Source organism: Saimiri boliviensis, chromosome 15 (genome assembly GCF_048565385.1).
Source record: "Saimiri boliviensis isolate mSaiBol1 chromosome 15, mSaiBol1.pri, whole genome shotgun sequence".
Lineage (NCBI taxonomy): Eukaryota > Metazoa > Chordata > Mammalia > Primates > Cebidae > Saimiri > Saimiri boliviensis.
In genome coordinates this window covers 81,148,204-81,171,430 of record NC_133463.1, presented here as the reverse complement: position 1 = coordinate 81,171,430, position 23,227 = coordinate 81,148,204, and the positions used below count along the sequence as shown (strand labels likewise).

General features: G+C 45.0%; 1 protein-coding gene across 1 annotated transcript in view; it reads right to left on the bottom strand.

The window, feature by feature from the left end:
• TG (thyroglobulin) overlaps nucleotides 1-23,227 on the bottom strand; it is a 273,908-nt gene that overhangs the window by 245,958 nt on the left and 4,723 nt on the right. The window contains exons 5-11 of the mRNA XM_003933694.4: nucleotides 21,605-21,764; nucleotides 13,249-13,355; nucleotides 12,623-12,766; nucleotides 12,060-12,245; nucleotides 7,558-8,658; nucleotides 6,535-7,119; nucleotides 1,018-1,257 (exon numbers count right to left, since the gene is read on the bottom strand). Of these exons, the coding sequence (XP_003933743.2) occupies nucleotides 1,018-1,257; nucleotides 6,535-7,119; nucleotides 7,558-8,658; nucleotides 12,060-12,245; nucleotides 12,623-12,766; nucleotides 13,249-13,355; nucleotides 21,605-21,764 (2,523 nt within the window). The remainder of the gene's footprint in view (nucleotides 1-1,017; nucleotides 1,258-6,534; nucleotides 7,120-7,557; nucleotides 8,659-12,059; nucleotides 12,246-12,622; nucleotides 12,767-13,248; nucleotides 13,356-21,604; nucleotides 21,765-23,227) is intronic.

The following is a 23,227-nucleotide window of genomic DNA, read 5'->3' as shown; positions in this document are numbered from 1 at the left end:
GCCCACTCGTTATCAGCTGGGTGAACTCAGGCAAGTTTCCCCATTTACAGAGCTGTGGATAGCGACTATATCATCATTCTCCTGGAGATGTTAGATTAAATGTGAAGATCTGACAATCTACTTAGCACAGTAAATGCCTGTTCAAAGTTTAGAATATTGTTTAGCTGGCCAGGCGCTGTGGCTCATACCTGTAATCCCAGCACTTTGGGAGGCCAAGGCGGATGGATCCCTTAAAGTCAGGAGTTCAAGACCAGCCTGGCCAACATGGTGAAATCCCCCATCTCTACTAAAAATGCAAAAATTAGCTGGGTGTGGTGGTGCACACCTGTAGTCCCAGCTACTCGGGTGGTTGAGGTGGGAGGATTGTTTGAGTCCAGGAGTTTGAGGCTGTGCTGAGCTCTGATTGTGTCACTGCACCCCAGCCTGGGCAACACAGCAAGACTCCATCTCAAAAAAAAAAAAAAAATTCCAAAAAACAGAATATTGTTTGGCTGTCATTATAGACCATAGGACTGCAGGCTCCCTGAGCTTATGCCTCTGTCACATGCAGGTAGTAATTCATGCCTTTTGGCGTTATCCTCAGGATCAGATGAGATCAATGTGTCATAGTTCCTCAGTAAGGAGGGTTCTTCTGGCCTCCTGCTGTGAGATATTCCTGAATCCCTGGAAATGGAGGGAAGCTTTGGAGCAGGCCATGAGGGTCATATAAACATTCAAGGGCTTGGGTCCCTCACATTTTAAAAAGAATACTTGGCTTTGTGGGAGCTGCAGGTGCCACCTGAAACTGGCCCTAGGGTAGATTCACTGGAGAATTAGGGAGCATTTTAGAGATGCTCCAGCATTCCAGCTTTGACTGGTGCCCCAAACCACTTTGCTTTTTCCGTCCCAGGAACCCACCAGCCTTGGGAAGCCAAACCACAAAGTCCTCAAGATCACTGAAGACAGACAAAGTAAAGCTCCTGCTTTTCCAAAAAAAAAAAAAAATGCAGTAAGAAAGCTGAAGGGCACAGCACTCACTAGACTGAGCCGCCAGGCGAATGGCATAATCACTCCCACGCAGAAACTGCTCCGAGAAAGCCTCCCGGGGCGGGAAGAGCAGAGGAAGGCCCAGGTCTTCATTCCTCAGCCGGATTCCCTTGGCCACTAGGAAACTCTCCCCCAGGGGGAACTGAGAACTGTTAGAAGCTGAGACAATCTCTTCTGTGTCCCTAATGAACTGCAGTACGCGGAGCTTCGCTTCCTCACAGGAGCCAGGACCTAGGAGAATAAAAGTATCACAGATAGACTCACTCACCAGGTGGAGCTCCCTGATTCCCAGGAGGCATGTGTGCCCTCACACACACATACACATACACACTCACATATACACACACCACCCCCCACACCAAACACCACACACATACACAAACATATATACACACCACCCACCACACCACACACAGTACACCACACACACACACATCACACACATATACCACACACATACACATCACACACACACCACATACAGTACACATATACACACACATCCACACACATACATATACACACACATACATACCACACACACCACACACATACATACACACCACACATATACACACCACACACATACACATCACACACATATACCACACACACAATCATACACACACCACATACAGTACACATATACACACACATCCACACACATACATATACACACACATACATACCACACACCACACACATACATACACAAACATACACACCACACATATACACACCACACACATACACATCACACACACAGTACACACATACAGATCACATATATAGCATACACATTCACACCCACCACACATACACATACACACACCATCCTCACACACCACACACATACACACCACACACACATGTACACATACCACACACACCACACAGTACACACATACAGATCACATACACACTGCACATACACACACACCACACATATACATATACACATACACATATATACACACCACACACCATACACGTACACACCACAAGTACAAACCACATACATACACACCAAACCCCTACCACACACACCACACATGCACTTGCACAAATACCACACATGCACATACACAAATACACACCACACACATACACACCCCACATACACACACACCCTCCACACATACACCACAAAATACATACACACATACACACACATAACACACATCATACACATATACCACATACACATACATGCCACACACACCACACACACACATACACACCACACACAGTACACAGACACATGCACACCGCACAATACACACACACCACACACATATGCACACACCACACCCATAAATGCACACACCATACACACATATAGAAATACATCTCATAAACACACACCACACACATAAACACACACATCACACCACACACATATACACACTACACAATACACAGACACGCACATGTGCATTTTTTCCTGAGCTGTTTCCTTTGCAGTAGCTCTTTCCACAAGCTGGAATGCTCCTCGTTTTACCTCCACGCTCTCATTCAGTCACCATTTGTGGAGGGCACACAGCATAAGATGAGTAATAACTAACACGTGCTCTGTGCTGCACATCATTCTAAGCATATACACACAGACAGTCTAATCTCTGCAACAGCCCAATAACATATTCTTATGTTACAGATGAGAAACTGAGGCATGGAGAAGTCATATAACTTAAATGAACTCCCAGCTAGCAAGTAGCTGATTCAGAATTTCAATCTAGACATTCTCACTCTCAGAGTATGATCTTGACTAGCTGTCTCTAATGAAGGATGGACAGATGATGGATGGAATGGATGGATGGATGGTTGGATGGATGGATATCAGAAGTTGAAGGGAGGCACTGTAGGTTAGTAGAGAGTTATCCCTGTGAAGAGGAAAAAGTGTGGCGCTCAAAGACCTTTGGGTTCAATTGTTGGGTCATTGATTAGTTGTACAACCATGGATAATGCACTTAACTTCTCTGAGCTTCAGCCTCCTGATCTGTGCAATAAGAAAAACTGGGGCATCTACTCCATGGGCTTTTGTAATGAGCCTTCGAGGTGCTGCAGTTGAAGTGCTTGGCACAGCATCTGGCACATGCTGTCCTTGGCATTGTCACTTAGCAAAATCCACCCTCACCATATTTACTTCAACCATCACATGGTGAATTCAACAGTGGAGGTGTCACTGGATTCTTTTAAGAGCATGGGATCAACAGAAAATTCTGACTTCTAGAATTTGAAGATACTGATTTCTTGTTCAAAAGGATGTTATCAAATAAATTATTCTATTAATCCTAGGGATTTTGAATCTCTGAAGCAAAACCTCAAATTTAAAAACCTCTGCTTGATCTCCATTTCTTCTAGGATAAAGTGAAAATCTATAACTGGGCACATAAGATCTTGTGAAATCTGTCCCCAGCTGGGTGCAGTGACTCACGCCTGTAATCCTAGCACTTTGGGAGGCCAAAGCAGACAGGTAACTTCAGCCCAGGAGTTCAAGACCAGCCTGGGCAACATGGTAAAACCCTGTCTCTACAAGAAATGCAAAAATTAGCCGGGCGTGTAGTTCTAGCTACTTGGGAGGCTGTAGAACTACATGCCTGTAGTTCTAGCTACCTGGGAGGCTGACGTGGGAGGATTACTTGAGCCTGGGAGGTCAAGGCTGCAGTGAACTGAGATCGTACCACTGCACTCCAACACAGGCAACAGAGCAAGACTCTGTCTCAACAAAGTAACAATCTGTCCTCAACTTATTTCCACCTCTTCTTCTTTTGTTCCCTCCTGCGCCCCCTCCCCTCCTACATCAATAACCTTTATTTCCCCCCATTCATAGCATTCACTCAGTGCATGCTATTTCCTCTGTCCCAAAGGACCTGCCACATCTTGAGTGGACAAATACCTCTTAAGGTTCATCCCTGTAGTTGGGGTCAAGCCAATCTTTACCCAGTCTTCAATGATTTAGTACCCCCTTTCTGAGCACTCTCTACCACATTTGCTGTGTACATACCTCGGTTCCATCATGACCATTTATTACATTCCTGATAATATCTTTGATTTCCCCACTGGTCTCTAAGCTTCTCAGGGCAGACACCATCCTTCACATGACATTCTCCCCATCATACAGTACAGTGCACACAGTAGGCAGTTCATAAATGCATATTAAATGAAGAAAGCAAAATTTCAAACAGGCCAGGGATAGCAATGCAGACTCAAACTCCTAGAGGCCTGAGTCGTCACCTGAGCATGCATGTAGGAAGTTACTGGTCCCTTCATTACTCACTGTCAATTGTATTAATCCAGCTATCACTTAATAAGTACTTCTTATGTGCCACTTTACATCTATTACCTTTTGCAATTCTTCCAACAAGCCTTTGAGGCAGTTATGTGTTGGAACTCCATCAGATTTTACAGATGGCACTAAGACTCAAAAGTGTTAGCCTCTCTCAGGTCACGGAGCAGTAAATGGTAGAACCACGGTAGAAGGCAACTACTGTTCTGTCCCCCAGGCCAGTGCTCCTCAAGCTTTTGGCTGCATTCGATTCCCCTGGGAATGTTGTAGAAATGCAAGTTTTTGATTCAATAGGTGGGGTCTGAGATCCTGAATCTTTAATGAGTTCCCAAGGTGAATGCCAATGCTGCCGGATCACACTTTGAGTGTGATCAAACCCTTTCAATGGCATACCCTTATCAACAAAAGAGTTTGAATATGCAGCCTCTCCGCCCCCCCAAAAAATGGGTATTTCCATATAAGGCATATATATATACTACTAAAATAATATACTACGTGTGGATTTTTAGCTGTTTCAGCTGTTAATATTTAATTGCAAAAATGAAAATATTAATAGAAACGTCAAAGGAAGGCAGAAAATAATAGAGAAGGAAGTTCTAACATTTTCTCCCTAATGGATGATCTTGTACCCAGTCTCCTGTTACTCAATGAAAAAAGTCTAGTTCTAACACTCCACCCAGCATTCAGACTAAAGTAAGATAGTCACTAAAGTAATCCCAGCACTTTGGGAGGCTGAGTCAGGCACATCACCTGAGGTCAGGAGTTCAAGACCAGCCTGGCCAACATGGTGAAACCCTTGCCTCTACTAAAAATACAAAAAATTAGCTGGATGTGATGGCAGGGGCCTGTAGTCCCCATTACTTGGGAGGCTGAGGCAGGAGAATCACTTGGACCTGGGAGGCAGTGGTTTCAGTGAGCAGAAATCACACTATTGCACTCCAGCCTGGGCAACAAGAGCAAAACTCCACCTCAAAATAAAATAAAATAAAATTACTAGGTACTTTTGGTATCAACAACTGAGGCTCCTAAAATTGCATACAAATAGAACCAAATTTAATCTTAGATAATTTAAAATTATGGGACTGTCCCCATGTAAGAGACCCAAGTTACTGGTATGGAATATGACTCTACAAATACCACAAAAATAAATAAGACTTCTTATTTAACAGTCAGGCCAAGATCAAGGTGTTAACCTTGAGGGTTGCATTGCTAGAACTTGACGTTTGAATGGAGAGTGCTTGCATTGCTATCTCTGAGCTGTTCAAAATGCCAAGGATATTACTGTTCTCCTCACATGGCAGGAGGGTATTACTGTTCTCACTTTCACTCGACATTCTAAAACTCTAGTTGTCACCAAAGCCTAAACTTTGGCTAATATCAAAATAGCTTAATGAATTTTAACACTATTCAGAAAGGTCCAGACAATGTTTAACACTGCAGAGAATGAATTGAGAGCTTTCACAGAACGGCTATCATCTCACCTATGTTAGCACTGGCTGGTTAGAGATATTCTGATTTGGTGATAACAATGTTCAACCTGTCTGGTTCTTCTTTCAAACTGCTGGCGCAACTACAGTAGATAAGGCATTTTAACCGAAACTCAGTGTCAGCTTCACTCTATTTATGGCTTAACTTTCCCATAAATTGACCTGCCACAGAGCTGAACGTATAAGACCTCAGTTAACAGCTCTCCAATCAGTCCCTTAATTAAATCCTTCCAAATCAGTTAAAGCTACTTCAGGTGGCACTCTCCTGAGGTCTCCACATGTAGCAGCATTCTATGCAAGTAGCAGGATCACTGTAATACTCATTGGTCCATTAAAAGGTGCACCTAACATAGAGGAGATTACTAAACATTAACCATAGAAGGATGAGGGCCAGGTCATCTCCACTTCTACAGCACTCACCAGCTGTAAGATGAAGATGCTTTGTACACATAAGACATCCAGTAAAAATCTAAGACACTGATTGAAGTAATCGATTTATATGAAATTTTTAAAATACACTGCATCAATCTTGCCAATGCCTGGCTGTGAGGATGCAGGGAAGTCCCTTCACTCTGTGAGCCTTGGTTTTCTCAGCCATCTCTAAACTCCATTCCAGCTTTGACAGTTAATACCCTTCCACTAGACATGCTTTTTTTAAAAAAAAATTAAACACACGCGCACACACACACACACACACACACACACACATTTAGCGCTTCACATGTGTTAGCTCACATGTTGGGAGCTTGCTTGGCTCAGTTCGCGTTCCTTCCAGCTCTTGGCCAGCCTCATCCACACACCAGCAGTTCCGAAGGTCGAAGTGTGCCAGAGGAGTGCTGAAGTCTGAGTAGGGTCCCGGATATCGGCTGAGTTGGCCATTTAGGATCTGCCAGAAGAGGTAGGGCTCCAGGAGGATGTTCTCCCTGGGCTGGGGCCGGTTCCCTTCCAGTGCTGCCAGTGGGACATCTTGCAGAGAAGGGTATTGTGACAGCACCGGGAAGACACCTTGCTCGCCAGCCTCATACAGACTTTGAATAAAGAGACTGAAGTTTCCGGAAGCTGCTTCTCTGTAGCTCATGATCTTCACTAGCAACTCGGCAGGCGTCAGCTCCTGGCCCTTGTTCTGAGCCTCCCATTGTTGGTACCACTGGAAGACCTGCTCGGGGGGCCCATCACATTGCACTTGTCTCCACCTCCCGTCAGCACGGCACTGTGGGATGTAGGTGTCCGGAAGGGTGGGTAGCATGCTGGAGTTAGAGAGCAGGGCCTGCACCAACCAGAGGAAAGCTTGCTCAGCCTGTAATTGACAAGGTGTGGGGCCTGGGAGAAACGATGAGCAGGTGTTTCAGTTTAAGAAACTTAATAAGCTGGAAAGACCAAGATAAAACCACTTAATTGTCCAAACGCCATCTAAACCCTTATGTAGCCATAGAAATCCCATGAAGCTTAAATGTGTAAATAACACCTACATAGGCATTGTCCCGTGATTAAATCAGCACCATTGACATCAGTTGGTGATCCGAACTGCAGAAATGTGTGCGGCAGTTCTTTAGGGCCAAACAAATCTCCCTATTTACTCCTGGGTTTGATGAACATTATCTAGGCATTCATGGATAATTTTTAAGATAAGCAGTCAATTTTGTCTTTAACTGAAGTGTAGGCATTGGCCAGGAGTGGATTTCTATGACTGTACTGGATTGGGCCAGGGTCTAAAGATAGACTCAGGGAATCTACCGATTGAATACCCAACAGACTTACATTTCTTGGGCTTCCCCATCGCACTTTGAGTTCCAGGAATGGCCTGACCTTCAGCGTCAACACAGTAGCAATCTGCTTTGAAGCACTGGACAGGCAGGAAATGTCCCTCACTAGTACAAGCAGGGACAAACAGGCTGGAGCCAGCAGGCTGGCTGACCATGAGGCTTTGCATGCGAGCCCTTTGCTTTTCACAGTCTGTGGGGCACCTCGGTTGTCCACCTCTGACTCTTGAGCCTGGAAGCTCTTTGCCCCAGGAATCCACACACCAGCACTCTCCTGCGAAGCACTGGACTGCCTCATAGCTTCCTTCTGCCATGCATGACGGGACAAATAGCCTTTCAGGTGTCTGCTCACAGGTCTGGGAGCTGAGCACTATTTCCATCACATCACTTAAGTCTCTTGCCACACCTTCTGGCACAGAGACAGCATGCTGCAAGAAGAGAAGGAATTCTGGAAGCTCCAGGAGAGAAGCAAGGAATTTGAGAGCATTTTGGTTCTCTTGTAGGTTAATTTCAAAGCCAAAGCTGCCCACAGTTGGCTTATTCATATCAACCTCCTTCTTAGAGGCTTCAGGAGTTTCTGTAGAAGACTCTGAATCTAATCCCACAGAGAGTGGCTTGGCCAAATCTTCTAGTCTCCCTCCATTCAAGAAGCTTGCAAGACCAAGTTGCTGGAAAAACTGACTGAAGTTAAATGTGCCTCGGGTGCCAAGGGCTCCAGACAAGTTAAACTGGCCAATATTCACCAAAAATTTCCCTCCAAAAAGGTTTTGCTGGAGTCTCTTTGGGTTGGTGGTAAACTGAAGGGCAAGACGAGCCAGCTCTCGGGAGGGAAAAATCGCACGGATGGCTTCTTTGAGGAGACTTTCTGAGACAGAGAACTGTTGGCTCTGTCCCTCGACCATTGGGCGGAGGAGCCCAGAGTCCACAAAGAGCTCCTTGATCATAGGTGGGCAGGGTGTGGCAAATCTGGCTACTCTCGGAGAGGCCCGTCCTTCCTCCCAGGAGGAGAACAGGTCATGCCGGCTGAAGTAGCCTGAGGTCCCAAAGTAGAGTCTGGACAAGGCCTGCTGTCTTTTGGAGGCACAAGATTGGCCTTCAGCTGCAAGAGACAAAGTGAAATAGGAGAAAAGGTTTTAACGTCACAAGCAATCCTGAGACAGCCCCTCAGATCTTTCAGGTAGTAAGATGCCAGAACATCCCATCAAAGACACCTGCGTTTGAAACCACTTTCTTCTGTGTCCTATTTTTTCCTTTCCCCCAGCTGCCTCTGTGGGACCATTTTGGGGGCGTGACTGTTCCAGTTGGCATGACCACACCCACAGCTCTCACTAGAGGCTGATCCCTTCTAAGGCAAGTCTCGTAAATACTGGCCCACTTTCTGAAAATCTGACCTCATTTGCCAAGTGAACTCAGGTGAATAGTGTCCCCCTCACCCACAGACATGACATTCACGTTTACAGGAACCTCAGAATGTAATTTAGAAATAGGGTCTTTGCAGATGTCACCAAGTTAAGATGATACCAGATTAGAGTGGGCTCTAAATCCAGTGACTGGTGTCCTTATAAGAAGGGCATGTGAAGACACAAAGATGCACACAAGGAAGAAGACTGTGTGAGGATGGAGGAACAGACTGGAGGGAGGCAGCCACAAGCCAAGGACACCAGGGATTGCCAGCAACCACTGGAAACTAGGAAGGGGCAAGGGAGAATTCTGCCTTGGAACCTTCAGGGAGAACGTGGCCCTAACCACACCTTGATTTCAGACTTCTGGCCTCCAGAATTACGGGAGAACAGATTTCTGTTGTTTTAAGCCACCTGATTTGTGGTGATTTGTTATGGCAGCCCTGTGAAACTAGAACTCCAACACATTCCTATGTGTATTTAATGAAATGTTGTCTTCCAGCATTCTCTCGCTGGAATTCTCAATAGACTTTAATGCTTCACTATATGCTTTTAGTGTGGCTAATTCCTCCTTGGGGGTAGTTTTGTCTAGGCTAGCTATGGTCTCTTTGAGGTCAAGAACCATATCTGAAATGCTGTTAATGGCTCCTATAAGAAGAAATATTTTCCTACATTGTAATATATAACATAGGAAATATAATACTTCCTATAATATAAAACAATAATGTCCACCCAGCGTACACACTTAGAACATTCTTCTGGGCTCCTTGACCTTTCCTAGAAATTACTAATTTAACAGTGATCAACTCAGCCAACTCTTTGCATGATCAAATCACTCTATCGGAACACCTAGGCTGACTCTACCCACATTAAGAGAAAAAAAAATGTAAAATTCAAACACCAAGTGGCTGTCTCAGTTACATAGGTGGATATAAGTAAGCTCCACTTTTCTCCATAAAATCATAACTCTGAGAAAACCTTTTAACCACCCGCCCCACCCCCAACTTTTAAAATAATTTTTTCCTCTTGATTCACACAAATGCCAAGAAGTAAGTCAATTTCCTTCTGTAACCAGGCAACGGAGAAAGAACTGGAAAATCTGGTGCGAGTGGGGAGAGACTGGCAGCATCGGAGCACATAACATCCTTCAGCGAGGCCACGGCCTCTTTTAATGGATATTACAGGAAGGTATGGCAGAAATTAAGTTTACTGCCTTGCTTAGTCTTCCTCCAAATTAAGAGCTTACCCCCTCCAGTCATTTGTTATGTAGTGTTACCAAAACGAGGAAATTCAATTACTGTTTCCATGTGGCATTTTTTTTTCCTCAGAAAAGGACCTGATACACCAGAGAGAAAAAATGAAAACATACGATCCATCTACGCACTTGATAGAGTCATTTCTGGACTTTAATTTGGCAAGTTATAGTTCTTCCTTTCCACCTGGAAGTGGAAGGGCATACCATTCTCTAGGTTTTAGTAGAAATGAAATGTGATTGCAAATACCTTCAAGAAAGTATCTCCAAGTTTTCTTTTTTGACATTCTCACACTTAGCAGATAGAATATGACAACAGGCCATCAAGAATATTCAAAAGGTTAAGTTGGAGAAATGGAATGATTTAACAGGAATTATTGAACAACTGTTAACATATATATTGACGCTATAAAAACCCTGCATTGGTGTATCACAATTCCAAATCTTTTAAAATCTACCCAGCTTCCCCAAGTTGGAAGCCTAGGAGTGCTCTTGGTTCTTCCCTTCCTCATGGTAATATCCTTCAAAATTTCACTGGGAAGAGAAAATGGGGTCTTCACTGGAATGCCTAATAATAGTTCTCACTGTCTCCCACTGTTTCTGCTTTAGTGTTGATTCCCATACTTGGTTGAATAGTGTCCTTCAAATTCATGCTCTTCCCAGAACCACAGAATGTGACCTTATTTAGCAGAAGGGTTATTGTAGATGGGATTAGTTAAGATGATGGCTGACTGGATCAGGTGGAGCCTTAACCCAACATGACTGGTCTCCTTATAAGAAGAGAAGATGCACAGACAGACAGAGGGAAGACGGCCATGTGGCAATGGAGGCAAAGACTGCAGTCATGCTGCCCCAAACCAAAGAAAGCACAGATTGCTGGCAGCCACGAAAACCTAGGAAGAGCCAAGAAAGGATCCTCCCCTAGAGCTTTCAGAGGGAGCACGACCCCACTGACACCCTGATGTTCAGTTTCCAGCCTCCAGAACAGAGACAATACATTTCAGTTGCTCTCAGATGCCCACTTTGTGGTGATTTATTACCATAGCCCTAGAAAACTAATAGAGACCTCATCATCTGTGTTTGGAACATGGCAATGACCTTCTAATTAGCTCCACTGCCTCTGGACAACCGCTCCTTTGAGTCTCTCCTCCAGAATTTGTCTTACACACAAAACCCACGATGACACTGTCCAACTTAAAACCTTTCACTGTCGTCACCTGACCTCCCAGATGAAGACCCCAAGCCTTTGTTAGGATAACAAAGACTTCATTGTCTTACCCCTGCCTTTCTCCAGAGTCCGGCGTACCACTTTGTTCACACTCCAGCAACTTTTTCTCTACCCTTCTTGCAGATTAGATGATCATTAGCATTTCTAAGCCTGCTATTCTTTCCTTCCAATTTTGCTTCTTCTGTTCTCTATATAGAGAACACCTTTCCTTACTCCCCTCCTTCAGGAAACACCTTGGAAGAGTCTGATCAAGTGTAGCCTGTTCCACGCAGCCTTCCTAAATGCCTCCCTCCCATACCTGCTGCAAGACGGAATGCCCGCCCCACCGTGCTCCTGTAGCTACGTGCATGCTCCTGTCTCATGGCACATTTATTTTTCTTCACCTGTGAGCCTCCTAATATTCCCTGAGCTCCCTGAAAAAGCGCCCAGGTCTGACAGAAGATGAGAAACATGTGGGAAGTGAATGATGATAACCTGGTTTTCAGTCAGGTTGAGCTTAAAGGGCCAGTGGGACACACCAGAAGGCAGTTGAATGAATGGGGTCCGGGGAGGTTGGTGTGGAGAACAGCTGAAGTAACATGATCCAAGGAGCCCGCAAGAAGCCCGCAGAGGAAACCCACCACAAGATGGCGGCTCCCCTTGCTGCCGGGTTCCGTGGATTTCCTTCCCCTGGGCGTCCACACACCAGCAGGGCCCTTCCATCTGGCACTGCACTGCCTGATAGTCTCCGTTTCGGCGGCAGCTTGGAACATACGGGTGACCAAAGCTGGTTGCTGTAAACCGCTCCACTTCACATTTTGTGGGGCCTAGAAGAAAACCACGCAGTAAAGCAGAAGACGGTGTCAGCCACGCTTGGTGTCTTCCCAGCATGCACTGCTGCCCGCCGCTAGGATTCCTCCCAGCATGCGCTGCCGCCCGCCGCTAGGATTCCTCCCAGCATGCGCTGCCGCCCGCCGCTAGGATTCCTCCCAGCATGCGCTGCCGCCCGCCGCTAGGATTCCTCCCAGCATGCGCTGCCGCCCGCCGCTAGGATTCCTCCCAGCATGCGCTGCTGCCCGCCGCTAGGATTCTTCTCATCGCTGCCCTCGGTTTGGTGGAACCGCCACGCGGACCGTAGCGACTTTGAAACCCAAAGGGCGCCCCCTAGCGGAAACACGCACCTTGTTGGCAGCTTATGACTTACATCGGAATCTGCCAGAGATGAGGGACTGAACCGCGAGGAAGCGTCTCTGCAGTATCCGGTACAGGGTGCTTTCGGTGAAGGTGGAAGCAAGGTCCAGGCCAGCGAAAATGGTGTCATAAATTTCATCCAGTAGCAACTCCAAACCTGAACAAAGACAGCAAGACTTTCGGGGACAGTCTCATTCGGAAAGGAAGCCCTGACCTTGCTGTGCAAACATACTGAGAGAAAGCGCCTTCACCAGCATCATTAGGCAATTAGTCTAATGATGAAACTTGAACAGTTTCCAAAGTCTGGCCTGCTGTGGGTGGTTGTGCAGGTTGTTCACAGAACAAAGGAGCAGTGCCTACAGAATGAGAGATTCAATCCATCCTGTGTTCCACTCGCCAGTTCTGGAGCCGCATCTGCCCAGAGAAGGGCACTTCTTTCCAGTGTGCACAAAGGCACTGTGTGGGCTGGCAGCAGCCTCAGTCACCATACTGCAGATGACAGTTTGCTAAGGCTGTGTCCTCCTCCATGCCCACAGCAGCCTGTAACTCTAGCTGTACTTTACAAGCAATGCTATGCAGGCTCTCACACCTGGGGAATCACACTCCCTCCCTTCGGATGGCCTGAGAGGTGTCACTCACCTGTCTCAGCCAGTTCCCGCCCTTGGCTGTCAGCACAGTAGCAATACCCAGATACCTCAGGGAACCTGCTCTGGAAGGAACTGAAGGTCACAAATGCATCCGGAAGCCTTGGAGAGAATGAGATTTACGGTCACCATTTCGTAAAGGCAAGTCATCACAAGCTCTTCCTGTAGCAATCAACGTGGCCAAGCCCACACCTAGTGAAAAGGCATGTCTACTTTCTTATCTCATGACAGTTGCTTCGTGCTTCCTGCAGTAAATGCATTTTCTTTACAAATTAGTTTAACCTGGCTGGAACCCGGCTGGACCTTGTAAATAAAGTTGTGCATAGCTGCCATCTGCTAATTAGCTGTTTTCCTCACTTAACGTCCTTTGACCAATTTATGCCCATGCGTTTGTCTCATCGGGCCAGGTGAAAACAGTCAAGGAAGATCCCATTACCTGGTTCCTTTCCTGAAATACAATTCTCAAGACTAAAAGCCAAGTCTGCTTTACAAACATATGGTACATTGGAGATGATCTCATTTTGGGAGATCAAATCACTCCAGGCCCCTTTACAACTTTTCAAGAGCTTGAAAAGAAGCCAGTTCCCACCACAGGAAATCCTTAAGAAGGAAATTTATCCAGTCCCATAGCTGAAAAAAAAAAACACACAAATCAATACAGCATCACTAATAAGGGCTGTCTATCTCTTTCTGTAAATTGAGGAAAGAGATTCCCTAATCATGTCTGGCCTGGCAATTGTCCTAAGGAGCTCATCAGCTGGGTTCCCTATCTTTGAAGTAATAGAAAGGTAAAGCATCAAAAGCCGTATTGAGGAGTTCTGCCCCTGTGCAATGATTTAGCAGCCAGAGAGAAACCGTTCATCTTTTATAACATTTAGAGATTTGTTTTCATGCCTATATAACTATATAACTAGTATATGAGGTCCAAGCATTATGTGTTCCTACCCATGTCTGGAAATCTATCTCCAAACAATAAATTACTAGAAAAGGCAGGTCTGGATATTGATGGGTCAACTGCTGTGCAACCTATTCTAGCAAAATGCTGAAAACAACCTTAATGTCCAATCATAGAAAATTAAGAAGTAAATTATAGTAAATCCCCTAACTATAATAAAATGCTACGATCAAGGACAATGCTTATAAACTCTAGCCAAAATGAGTGTGCATAAGATTATGTAAAAAGCTTAGACTATAAAATGCCATACACATGTATTACAATTACAGCTGTATAACTGAACCAGTATTAGAAGGCAATGTATGGTATAGTCATTGCTCAGAGCCTGGCTTTGAATTTCCGTTCAAGTTACTAACTATTAGTTAATTTGAATGGAAATGAATATGCAAAACAAAAGCTATAAATGCACTATGGGATAATGGTCATGCTGTCAATCTATTATTCTGTGTATGTATGTTAAATAGAATGTTACAGTAAGTGTGTGGCATAACAAAAATTAAAACCTCACTTTGCTTAGTTGCCACTGATAGGTAGATAGGGGGTATATAATAAAAGTTCATTCATTAGAGCCTAAATGCTAATAATAGTATAATAATAACTTTCATTTATTGAGCACTACTTTATGAAAGACTATCTGCAAAATGTTTTTTTGTCTGTTTTTTTGTTTTGAGATGGAGTTTTGCTCTTGTTGTCCAGGCTAGAGTGCAATGGCCCGATCTCAGCTCACCACAACCTCTGCCTCCCAAGTTCAAGTGATTCTTTTGCCTCAGTCTCCCAAGTAGCTGGAGTTACAGGCATGCACCACCATGCTCAGCTAATTTTGTATGTTTCTTAGAGACAGGGTTTCTCCGTGTTGGTTAGGCTGGCCTCGAACTCCCACCCTCACGTGATCTGCCCACCTGTGAGCCACCGCACCCATCCCTTGCAAAACATTTTAATACACGTCGATTCATTTAATCCATCTAACAGTCCTAAAGGGAAGGTGATATATTTTAATTCCCTTTTTAGAGATTAAGAAGGTGAGGTGTGTGTGCCACTGTCTTGAACTAGTGGTAAGAACTGGGGTTCAAACCCTGGTCTTACCCACCACACACTGTCTGTCTCTGCCACTGGTGTTATTCATTGTGTTTTTGGCTGCACCTGGCTTCTGTCCTATGCCTTACCCTGCAAGGCACATGACTCTGTCTGACACTGCTCCATATGCCCAGCACCTTGCTCTTCCTGACGTCTCATAGATGCTGATGACGTAAGTGCTGGCCCGAGGTAGTTTCTGAAACACATTCCAGCATGAGGCACAAGTTTAAATCCTCTAGTTCTATGCTCGGTTAGTCAAATCCACTTCGACGTCCTGGCTCATGGTAGACATGACCTCCAACGTCTCTGAGCCAGCCTCATCCTACCTCTTTATGTTCAGATCCCCTCTCTGGGGGTTTCTGGTCTCATCAACTGCCCAGTACCTGGCCTACCAGTGCTTTCTGCATGGACCTCACTCTTGATATTCCTGATCCTTGCATATTGGAGATCACCCTGGCTTCAGCTCCCGAGAGGGTCCTCTCACCCTCCCAGTAAGACCACCCGAAGGCCAGCTACTGCCATCTGAACTCTCTAGGGCGGTTCCCGTATGACCTCTAGAACAGACACCCTGTGCTGCCATCTTTAATCCCGTCTTGCCAATTCCGTATGTAGTGAGAAGAGCTAATATGATTGTTGCTATTAATTACTATTCATAAAATAATCACAGATGATATGTATGAACAATCAGTCCAAGCACTCTCTATATTTTGTCTCATTTAATTCTCACAACAACCCTTTTAAAATCTCCATTTCGCAAATGAGAAAACTGGGATTCTGAGTGATGATGTGGCTGTGTCAAGATCATCCAGCCAAGACCATGGGGCCAGAATACCAAGCACTTTGACGACACCAGGTGGCCAAAGGGTAAGGCCACCACTCCAATAGGGCACAGTCCTTTGGGGGCCCTGCAATCACTAGTGATTTTGGGCTCTGAATCTTCCCAATTTCCCATGCGCCCACAATTCTATTTGATATGATTTGATGTCTGTGCCTAATTTCTGAAGCAATATCACCACCTATGAATTTTTGGCTCTTCCTCCAAAATAATAATTAGCACCATGAAGACTGTTTAGCTGTTGCTTCTGCTACTGTCATGAGTGATTTACTGTCATCAGGAAACAAGGGGTCTGTCATGCTTTCAACCTCCTCCTTATTAGATCTCCTGCCCCATATCACCCAAAAGAAGTCAAACTACTGAGACTGAACCCAAAGCCCCAGTGAAAGCTGGACAATCTGGCTCCATTCCTAGCCTTGAGCCAACTGGGCCAAAGAATGCTCCCAAAAGAGGTGAGTTTGGGGTGGGATTCTAAAGCCACAAATGGCGATTTGACCAGGAGACAACAGAGGAGTGAAGAACATATCCAGAAGGGTCATTTACATGCCTCCAACGTCAAGGTGGGAGATGAGACCACAGATGTGGGCAGTAAGGGAAACTGAAAAACTGGTAGTCACCAAGGGAGGGACAAGTCTGGCAGAAAAGGCCAGGGCCCAAGACTCACAGCCTCCTAAATGCGGCACCTGAAGACATTTTTTACAGGCACCGGCCTTTGGAAACCACTGGTCCTTTAGCAGCAGGACTGTCAGTCCTGTGTCCCCTGTGGCATATGGTGTTCTCCCTTTCATAAGGACCTGAGGAACAAAGTTCCCTCCATCCTCAATGGATGAAAACATTGCAATCCCTGAGAAACTTTTTATTTTTGGCAGAAACCAAATAACTTGAGACTATCCTTTTCTTTTCTGTGGTTACAGGGAGCTGAGAGACAAATATGCAGCCCCGCATGTTTGTTATAACTTTGTAGAATGGGTGATGTGGCCCAATTTTTGCCTTGCCTTATTCTGATTTTCTACTTTTATTTTGCCTTCCTCACAATTCCCTCTAATTTCCACTTTTATCCTGTTTTGGGCATATCAGAAGACAAAAAGGAAGATAAAATCTACACAATACTTAAAAATTTAAAAATAATATATATTTTGGACTACGACTCCAATAGAGCCTAGTCTTTCAGGGGCCCTATCCTGCAATCACCAGTGAGTTCAAGCTCTGAATCTTTCTAATTTCCTGTGTGTCCACAATCTAGTGGAAAACGATATTTGCCTTTCCTTGAATAAAAAGCAAAATCTCAGGGTGGCCATAGAAGAATCCTCAAGAAGGCAAATCCTAGCTGAGGGGGAAAGGGTGGCATTTCTGACTTTATGCTCAGATTATGGCCAACCTCAAGACAGAGAAATTACAACCAAGCTCACAGGAATGCAAAATTCTGGTCTCCACGGGGCATTTGGTCTTGTTCATTTGCAAGTACGATTCCTGACTCAGGTCCAGTCAGATTCTTTAATGTCTCCCACAGGCAGTCCTTTGAAAAATCTAAACACTAACAAATGAGCCATGTATTTGATTATCTCCTGCACTAGGGAGGCTGCTCCTTAAAAAAGGGGGGCTGTACCGGGCTTGGTGGCTCACGCCTGTAATCCCAGCACTTTGGGAGGCCAAGGTGGGTGGATCACTTGAGGTTAGGAGTTCGAGACCAGCCTGGCCAACATAGTGAAACCCCATCTCTACTAAAAACACAAAATTAGCCAGGCAGGGTGGTGCAAACCTATAATCTCAGCTACCCAGGAGGCTGAGGCAGGAGAATCACTTGAGCTTGGGAGGCAGAGGTTGTAGTGAGCCGAGATCACACCACTGCAATCCAGCCTTGATGACAAAGTGAGACTCTGTCTCAAAAAAAAAAAAGAAAAGAGGGGGCCATGGCCTAGCAGAGCACCTCACACATAGCCAATCACCGCAGGTGTCTGTAGTGAGGATGATCTTGTGGTTCACCTGTGAGGATTTCTCCATACGGTACCTACCTTCCATGTTCTGATTACAATACCCCTTTACCATATATTAAGATACATCTGATCCTTCTTCCCACTGGGCATTCTGGGTGCCATAGATGGCTAAGGCATTTGAGGTTAGACTGGTTGCTAAGAAGTTTGAGTGTGTTTAGTCATTAAGGACAAAGGTTAATAAAGAAGCCAATTAACTCAGATCATTAAGGCTTTGATAATGGCATTAACCCTGTTTGAAGGCTCTTAAGACATTTACTTATAATCTGCTTGACCACAATGTGTGTCCACAGTCAATGATTGGGCTAGGGCAACATAAAAAATGGGGCATGAATCAGAAGGTCCAGTGAAGCTTGCTCCCCATTACAACATGGTTCTTTAAAATTTTCTAGGCAAACAGATATAGTAAGCGGTGGCCTTCTCGAAGGGCAAAAGGACCTACTTCAAATGGGCAAACACCATAGCCAAATTCAAGTGCACACCATTACCCAGTACATAAATAACTCACAGCAACAGGTCAGCAAAGGAGCTGCCCACAGGGTTCCAAACTTCTGGTGGCCCCAGGGAAGTAAGTAACTGCCTTTCTTCACTTCTCCATTTGAATTTTTTCAAAGAAATCCCCTTAAATTCAATATCCCAAAACAAAGCTTGTGGCTTTTCCCTTCCAGATTTATCCTCAAGCATACATTCAGAAACCAGACCTAGGAGTCATTCTTGATTCTCTCCCACCCTCACCTCCATATAGATTCCTTCACCAAGTTCTGTGGATTCCGTCTGGTCAATATTCTTCTAGTCTCACCCCATCGAGTGTCTGCCGTCCTCTGGGACACTTGCTCCATGTCAACCTTGTCTCTTGCCTGGACTAGTGCAGTAGCCTCCATACTCGGAGGATTGCGTCCCCCCACCCACACCTACTCTGTTCTTCCCTCGCCCATTCCATTCTTTCAAAAATCCATGTCCCATGGTAATTATGACATACCCTTCCCCCTCCCCAGGCTTAAAATGCTTGGTGCACTACTGAAACATACTTACACTGAAAAAAAAAATTACTCTTTGCTATCTGAAATTCAAACGTCACCGGCAGTCTCATATTTTACCTGGAAACCTGAGTCGCTAAGCTTAGGCCCTCTCTATGGCCTCCGAGGCTCCTTCCACTGTGCCCAGAGGAGTCCTTGGGCCTAAAACTTTCCAGGTCCACGTAAGTATCAGAAAATCCCTGATTACAGCTGCGCTTCCAGTAACCAACCACCCAACCCTTCCCATGACCTTTCGGTACCAGAATTTGCTCTGAGACATGCTTGCTTACAAAATGAAAAGGATCCCATTTCAGGAGTAAATTTAAACAAAGGATGCTTAGTTCTGAACTTTTGCATTTAACTCGACTGCCCTCTTGTGGAGATAGCTGTGAATTGTGTCTCAACCTCAACGTGGCACCCGCCAGGGTCTGGGATGCATTCACCGATTCCTTGAGCACTGATGGCAGAGCTGCTGCGTGCAAGGCTCTGTGCCATGCACTGTAGGGGAACAGAGATGAGCTATGTTTATGGGGGATACTAAAAGGAGCCAGACAGTTCTAGCACCTACTATGTTTACTGAGTTCCTTAACTCACCCTATGTTCCTTAATGTTTCAGTAATCATTGGTATAGTAATGACTGTAATTATCTAATTATTTCTATAAGTATTCAGGTAAGTTAAAGGATATTAAATACCCTGTATATAGCAAACACTCAGGTGATCTTGAACTGAGAACACATTGGTTTGCAGCAAAGAGCATTTAATAAAATTGGCTGTTTGAGATTTATACATACTCGCAGGCAGGCCAGGCCCAGAAGGGAAACATCTAAGCTACGTTTGCTGAAGTTGGCTTATGCATAAGAATGCCCTGCAGAAGTATAGCAATTTACAGTTTTGTAAATTCACACCCATGGCTTCATAGATGAGGCCTCATCAAAGCTTCACTACGAGGTAATGAGCAAGGCATTGTCCTCCATTTGATGAATGGGTACACTGAGGCTCTGCAAGAGTAAGTGGCCAGGTCACTGTTCTAAGCAGTGGCAGAGGCAGAAGGCAGGTCACAAAGGCAAATGCTACAGGACCAGGCAGGGGTGTGACACCAGAGCACGGAGGGACCTGGAGCACAGAAGAATGTGTCCTTGGCCTAAAAAGAGCAGCGAAGCCAGTGTCTTGATGCCACCAGTGAATGCATGCATGCAGCCTCCTACCCTTATTCTTTATAATCAGGAATTCAGAATTGTGTGTTTTAGGTTGAACATATAAAACTGCTCATGTTCAACTATTTTTTAACCTACAAAACTGGAAACTTCATGGGGTATAACCTAATAGAAGTTTCTAGTTTTAAAAATATGATGCAGTTCAAACAAAGTCTGTCTGTGGGACAGTTCTGCACACAGGCTGCTAGTTTGAGCTTCCTCCTGGCACAGCCCCTGAGAATTTCCTTCCTCACACACAGAAAGAAACTGGTTGTTTTGGAAGCCAGCCACACAGAGGCTCAAGTTCTCCAAGAGAATTCATATCAGCATTTGCAGACTAGTATTCATATTTCTTTTTAACTCCAAATGGTTCAGTTACATCTGAAGTCTGTGTGAACGCTTTTACAATAAACAAGGGTCCACCTTGGATAACCAGAAGCTGCCTGGCTATTTGGGTCAAGATCTAGAATGCGTCTCTCTGTTTATATTCACTACTAACATTTTAAAAGTTATCTGTAAATGCACAGATACACACAGTTTCCAAAAGTTCACAAACATGATGATATCCACACTGCTGGAAGTGCTGCCTTTTCTCCTTTGCCGCAGCTCCCACCTCTGCCTACTCCTTCTTCTGCAGGGCAGCCCTGGCCCCGAAGCAGCCCATGATAACCACGCACTGCATGCGCCTCCCTCTTACCCGCTGTGCTCACGTAGTCCTATGCAGAGATCTGCTTAATAGTATAGTCATATAAGCATGTGTAAAGGATCTTTTGCTCATCTGTTCTTTAAAAATTAAAGCCTATCACATTATATTATCTGTGCTTTGTATCTCGTATTGTATTATCATAATATTCTGTGGCAGCCTCTCCAGGTCAAATGTTCTAGCAGCTCTAATGCAGTCTTTTTAATGGCTGCATAAATATTCATGGCAGATTCACACTGATTCAGCCAGCCACCTTTTGATGATCACTTTGTTCCCAGTTTCCCACTATAATGAAAAACGACGCAGGAGGCACCCTAGTCCACATGTCTTCACATTCTGATGTTTTACACTTCATTGGCCAGAGGGCACATATATTTTTCATTAAATACCGATTGCCAGTTTGCCTTGATAAAAACGCTGTGACACTTCAGACGCCCAGCACAGCTCATGAGAATAAGGCAGCTCTTAACTCTTCACCGCGCTGCACGTACGACACATGGAAGCCCCCAGCTCAAGGTGAGTGTGTGCTTGGGCAGGTGATGGGCCAGTGACAGGCACAGCCCAGAGGTTGGCTCCCCTTACCTGTTGTAGTTGTGGACCAGATCAAAAATCATCATGTCTGTGGTGTTGACAAATTTGCACTGGACAGGCATAAACTCTCCCTCTGCAGAACACTGGGGTGGCGACTTGTCCCCCACCCCGTGGAGAAGACGACGATTTCTTATTTCACAGCTCCTTGGACCTAAACATTTTCATGAAGAAAAATTACATTCTTATGTGTAAGTAGACACATGTTTCTACAGTCGAGCAGCATATACAGTCATGTGTCCCTTAGCAATGGGGATGAGCTCTGAGAAACCATCGTTTGGCGGTTTCATTTGTAAGTGAGCATCATAGAGTGCACTTATGCAAACCTAGAGGGTTTGCCCATGGCACACCTGGGCTGGACGAGCTAGCCTGTTGCTTAAAGGCTACAAACCTGTATAGTGTGTTATTGTAATGAATACTACAGGCAACTGTAAGACAATGGTGAGTATTTGTGTATTTAAACATACCTGAGCATAGAAATGGTACAGTAAAAATACAGTATAAAAGATAAAGAATAGCCCGGGTGCAGTGGCTCACACCTGCAATCCCAGCACTTTGGGAGGCCGAGGTGGGTGGGTCATGAGATCAAGAGATTGAGACCATCCTGGCCAACATGGTGAAACTCAGTCTCTACTAAAAATACTAAAGAATTCGCTGGGCATGGTGGCTTGTGCCTGTAGTTCCAGTTACTCAGGAGGCGGAGGCAGGAGAATCGCTTGAACCCAGTAGGCAGAGGTTGCACTGAGCCAAGATTGTGCCACTGCACTCCAGCCTGGTGACAGAGTGAGACTCCATCGCAAAAAAAAAAAAAGAGATAAAGAACAGTACACCTGCATGGCACCTGTGTGGGCACTTACCATGAACGGAGCTGGCAGAACTAGAAGTTGCTCTGGGTGAGTCAGTGGGTGAACGCCAAAGCCTAGGACATTCCTGTACACTCCTGTAGACTTACTTCAGTTTTACTTTATAAATCTTTCATTTTTTAAAACTTTTGATTCTTTTATGCTAATGCTTAGCTGAAAACATGAACACATGGTACAGCTGTACAAAAATATTTTCTTTCTTTATGTCCTTAACCTATAAACTTTTCCCTATTTTTAATTTTTGTTTTACTTTAAAACTTTTTGTTGGCCGGGCGCGGTGGCTCAAGCCTGTAATCCCAGCACTTTGGGAGGCCGAGGCGGGTGGATCACGAGGTCGAGAGATCAAGACCATCCTGGTCAACATGGTGAAACCCCGTCTCTACTAAAAATACAAAAATTAGCTGGGCATGGTGGCACGTGCCTGTAATCTCAGCTACTCAGGAGGCTGAGGCAGGAGAATTGCCTGAACCCGGGAGGCGGAGGTTGCGGTGAGCCGAGATCGCGCCATTGCACTCCAGCCTGGGTAACAAGAGTGAAACTCCGTCTCAAAAAAAAAAAAAAACAAAAAAAAAAAACTTTTTGTTAAAAAGTAATAGATAAACACACACGACAGTCTAGGTCTACTCAGACTAGGATCAAGGTTATCATTAGGTCACTAGGCAATAGGAATTGTTCAGTTCTATTATAATTCTATGGGACCACTGTCATGTATGTGGTCCTTTGGTGACCAAAACATCCATATGCAGCACATGGC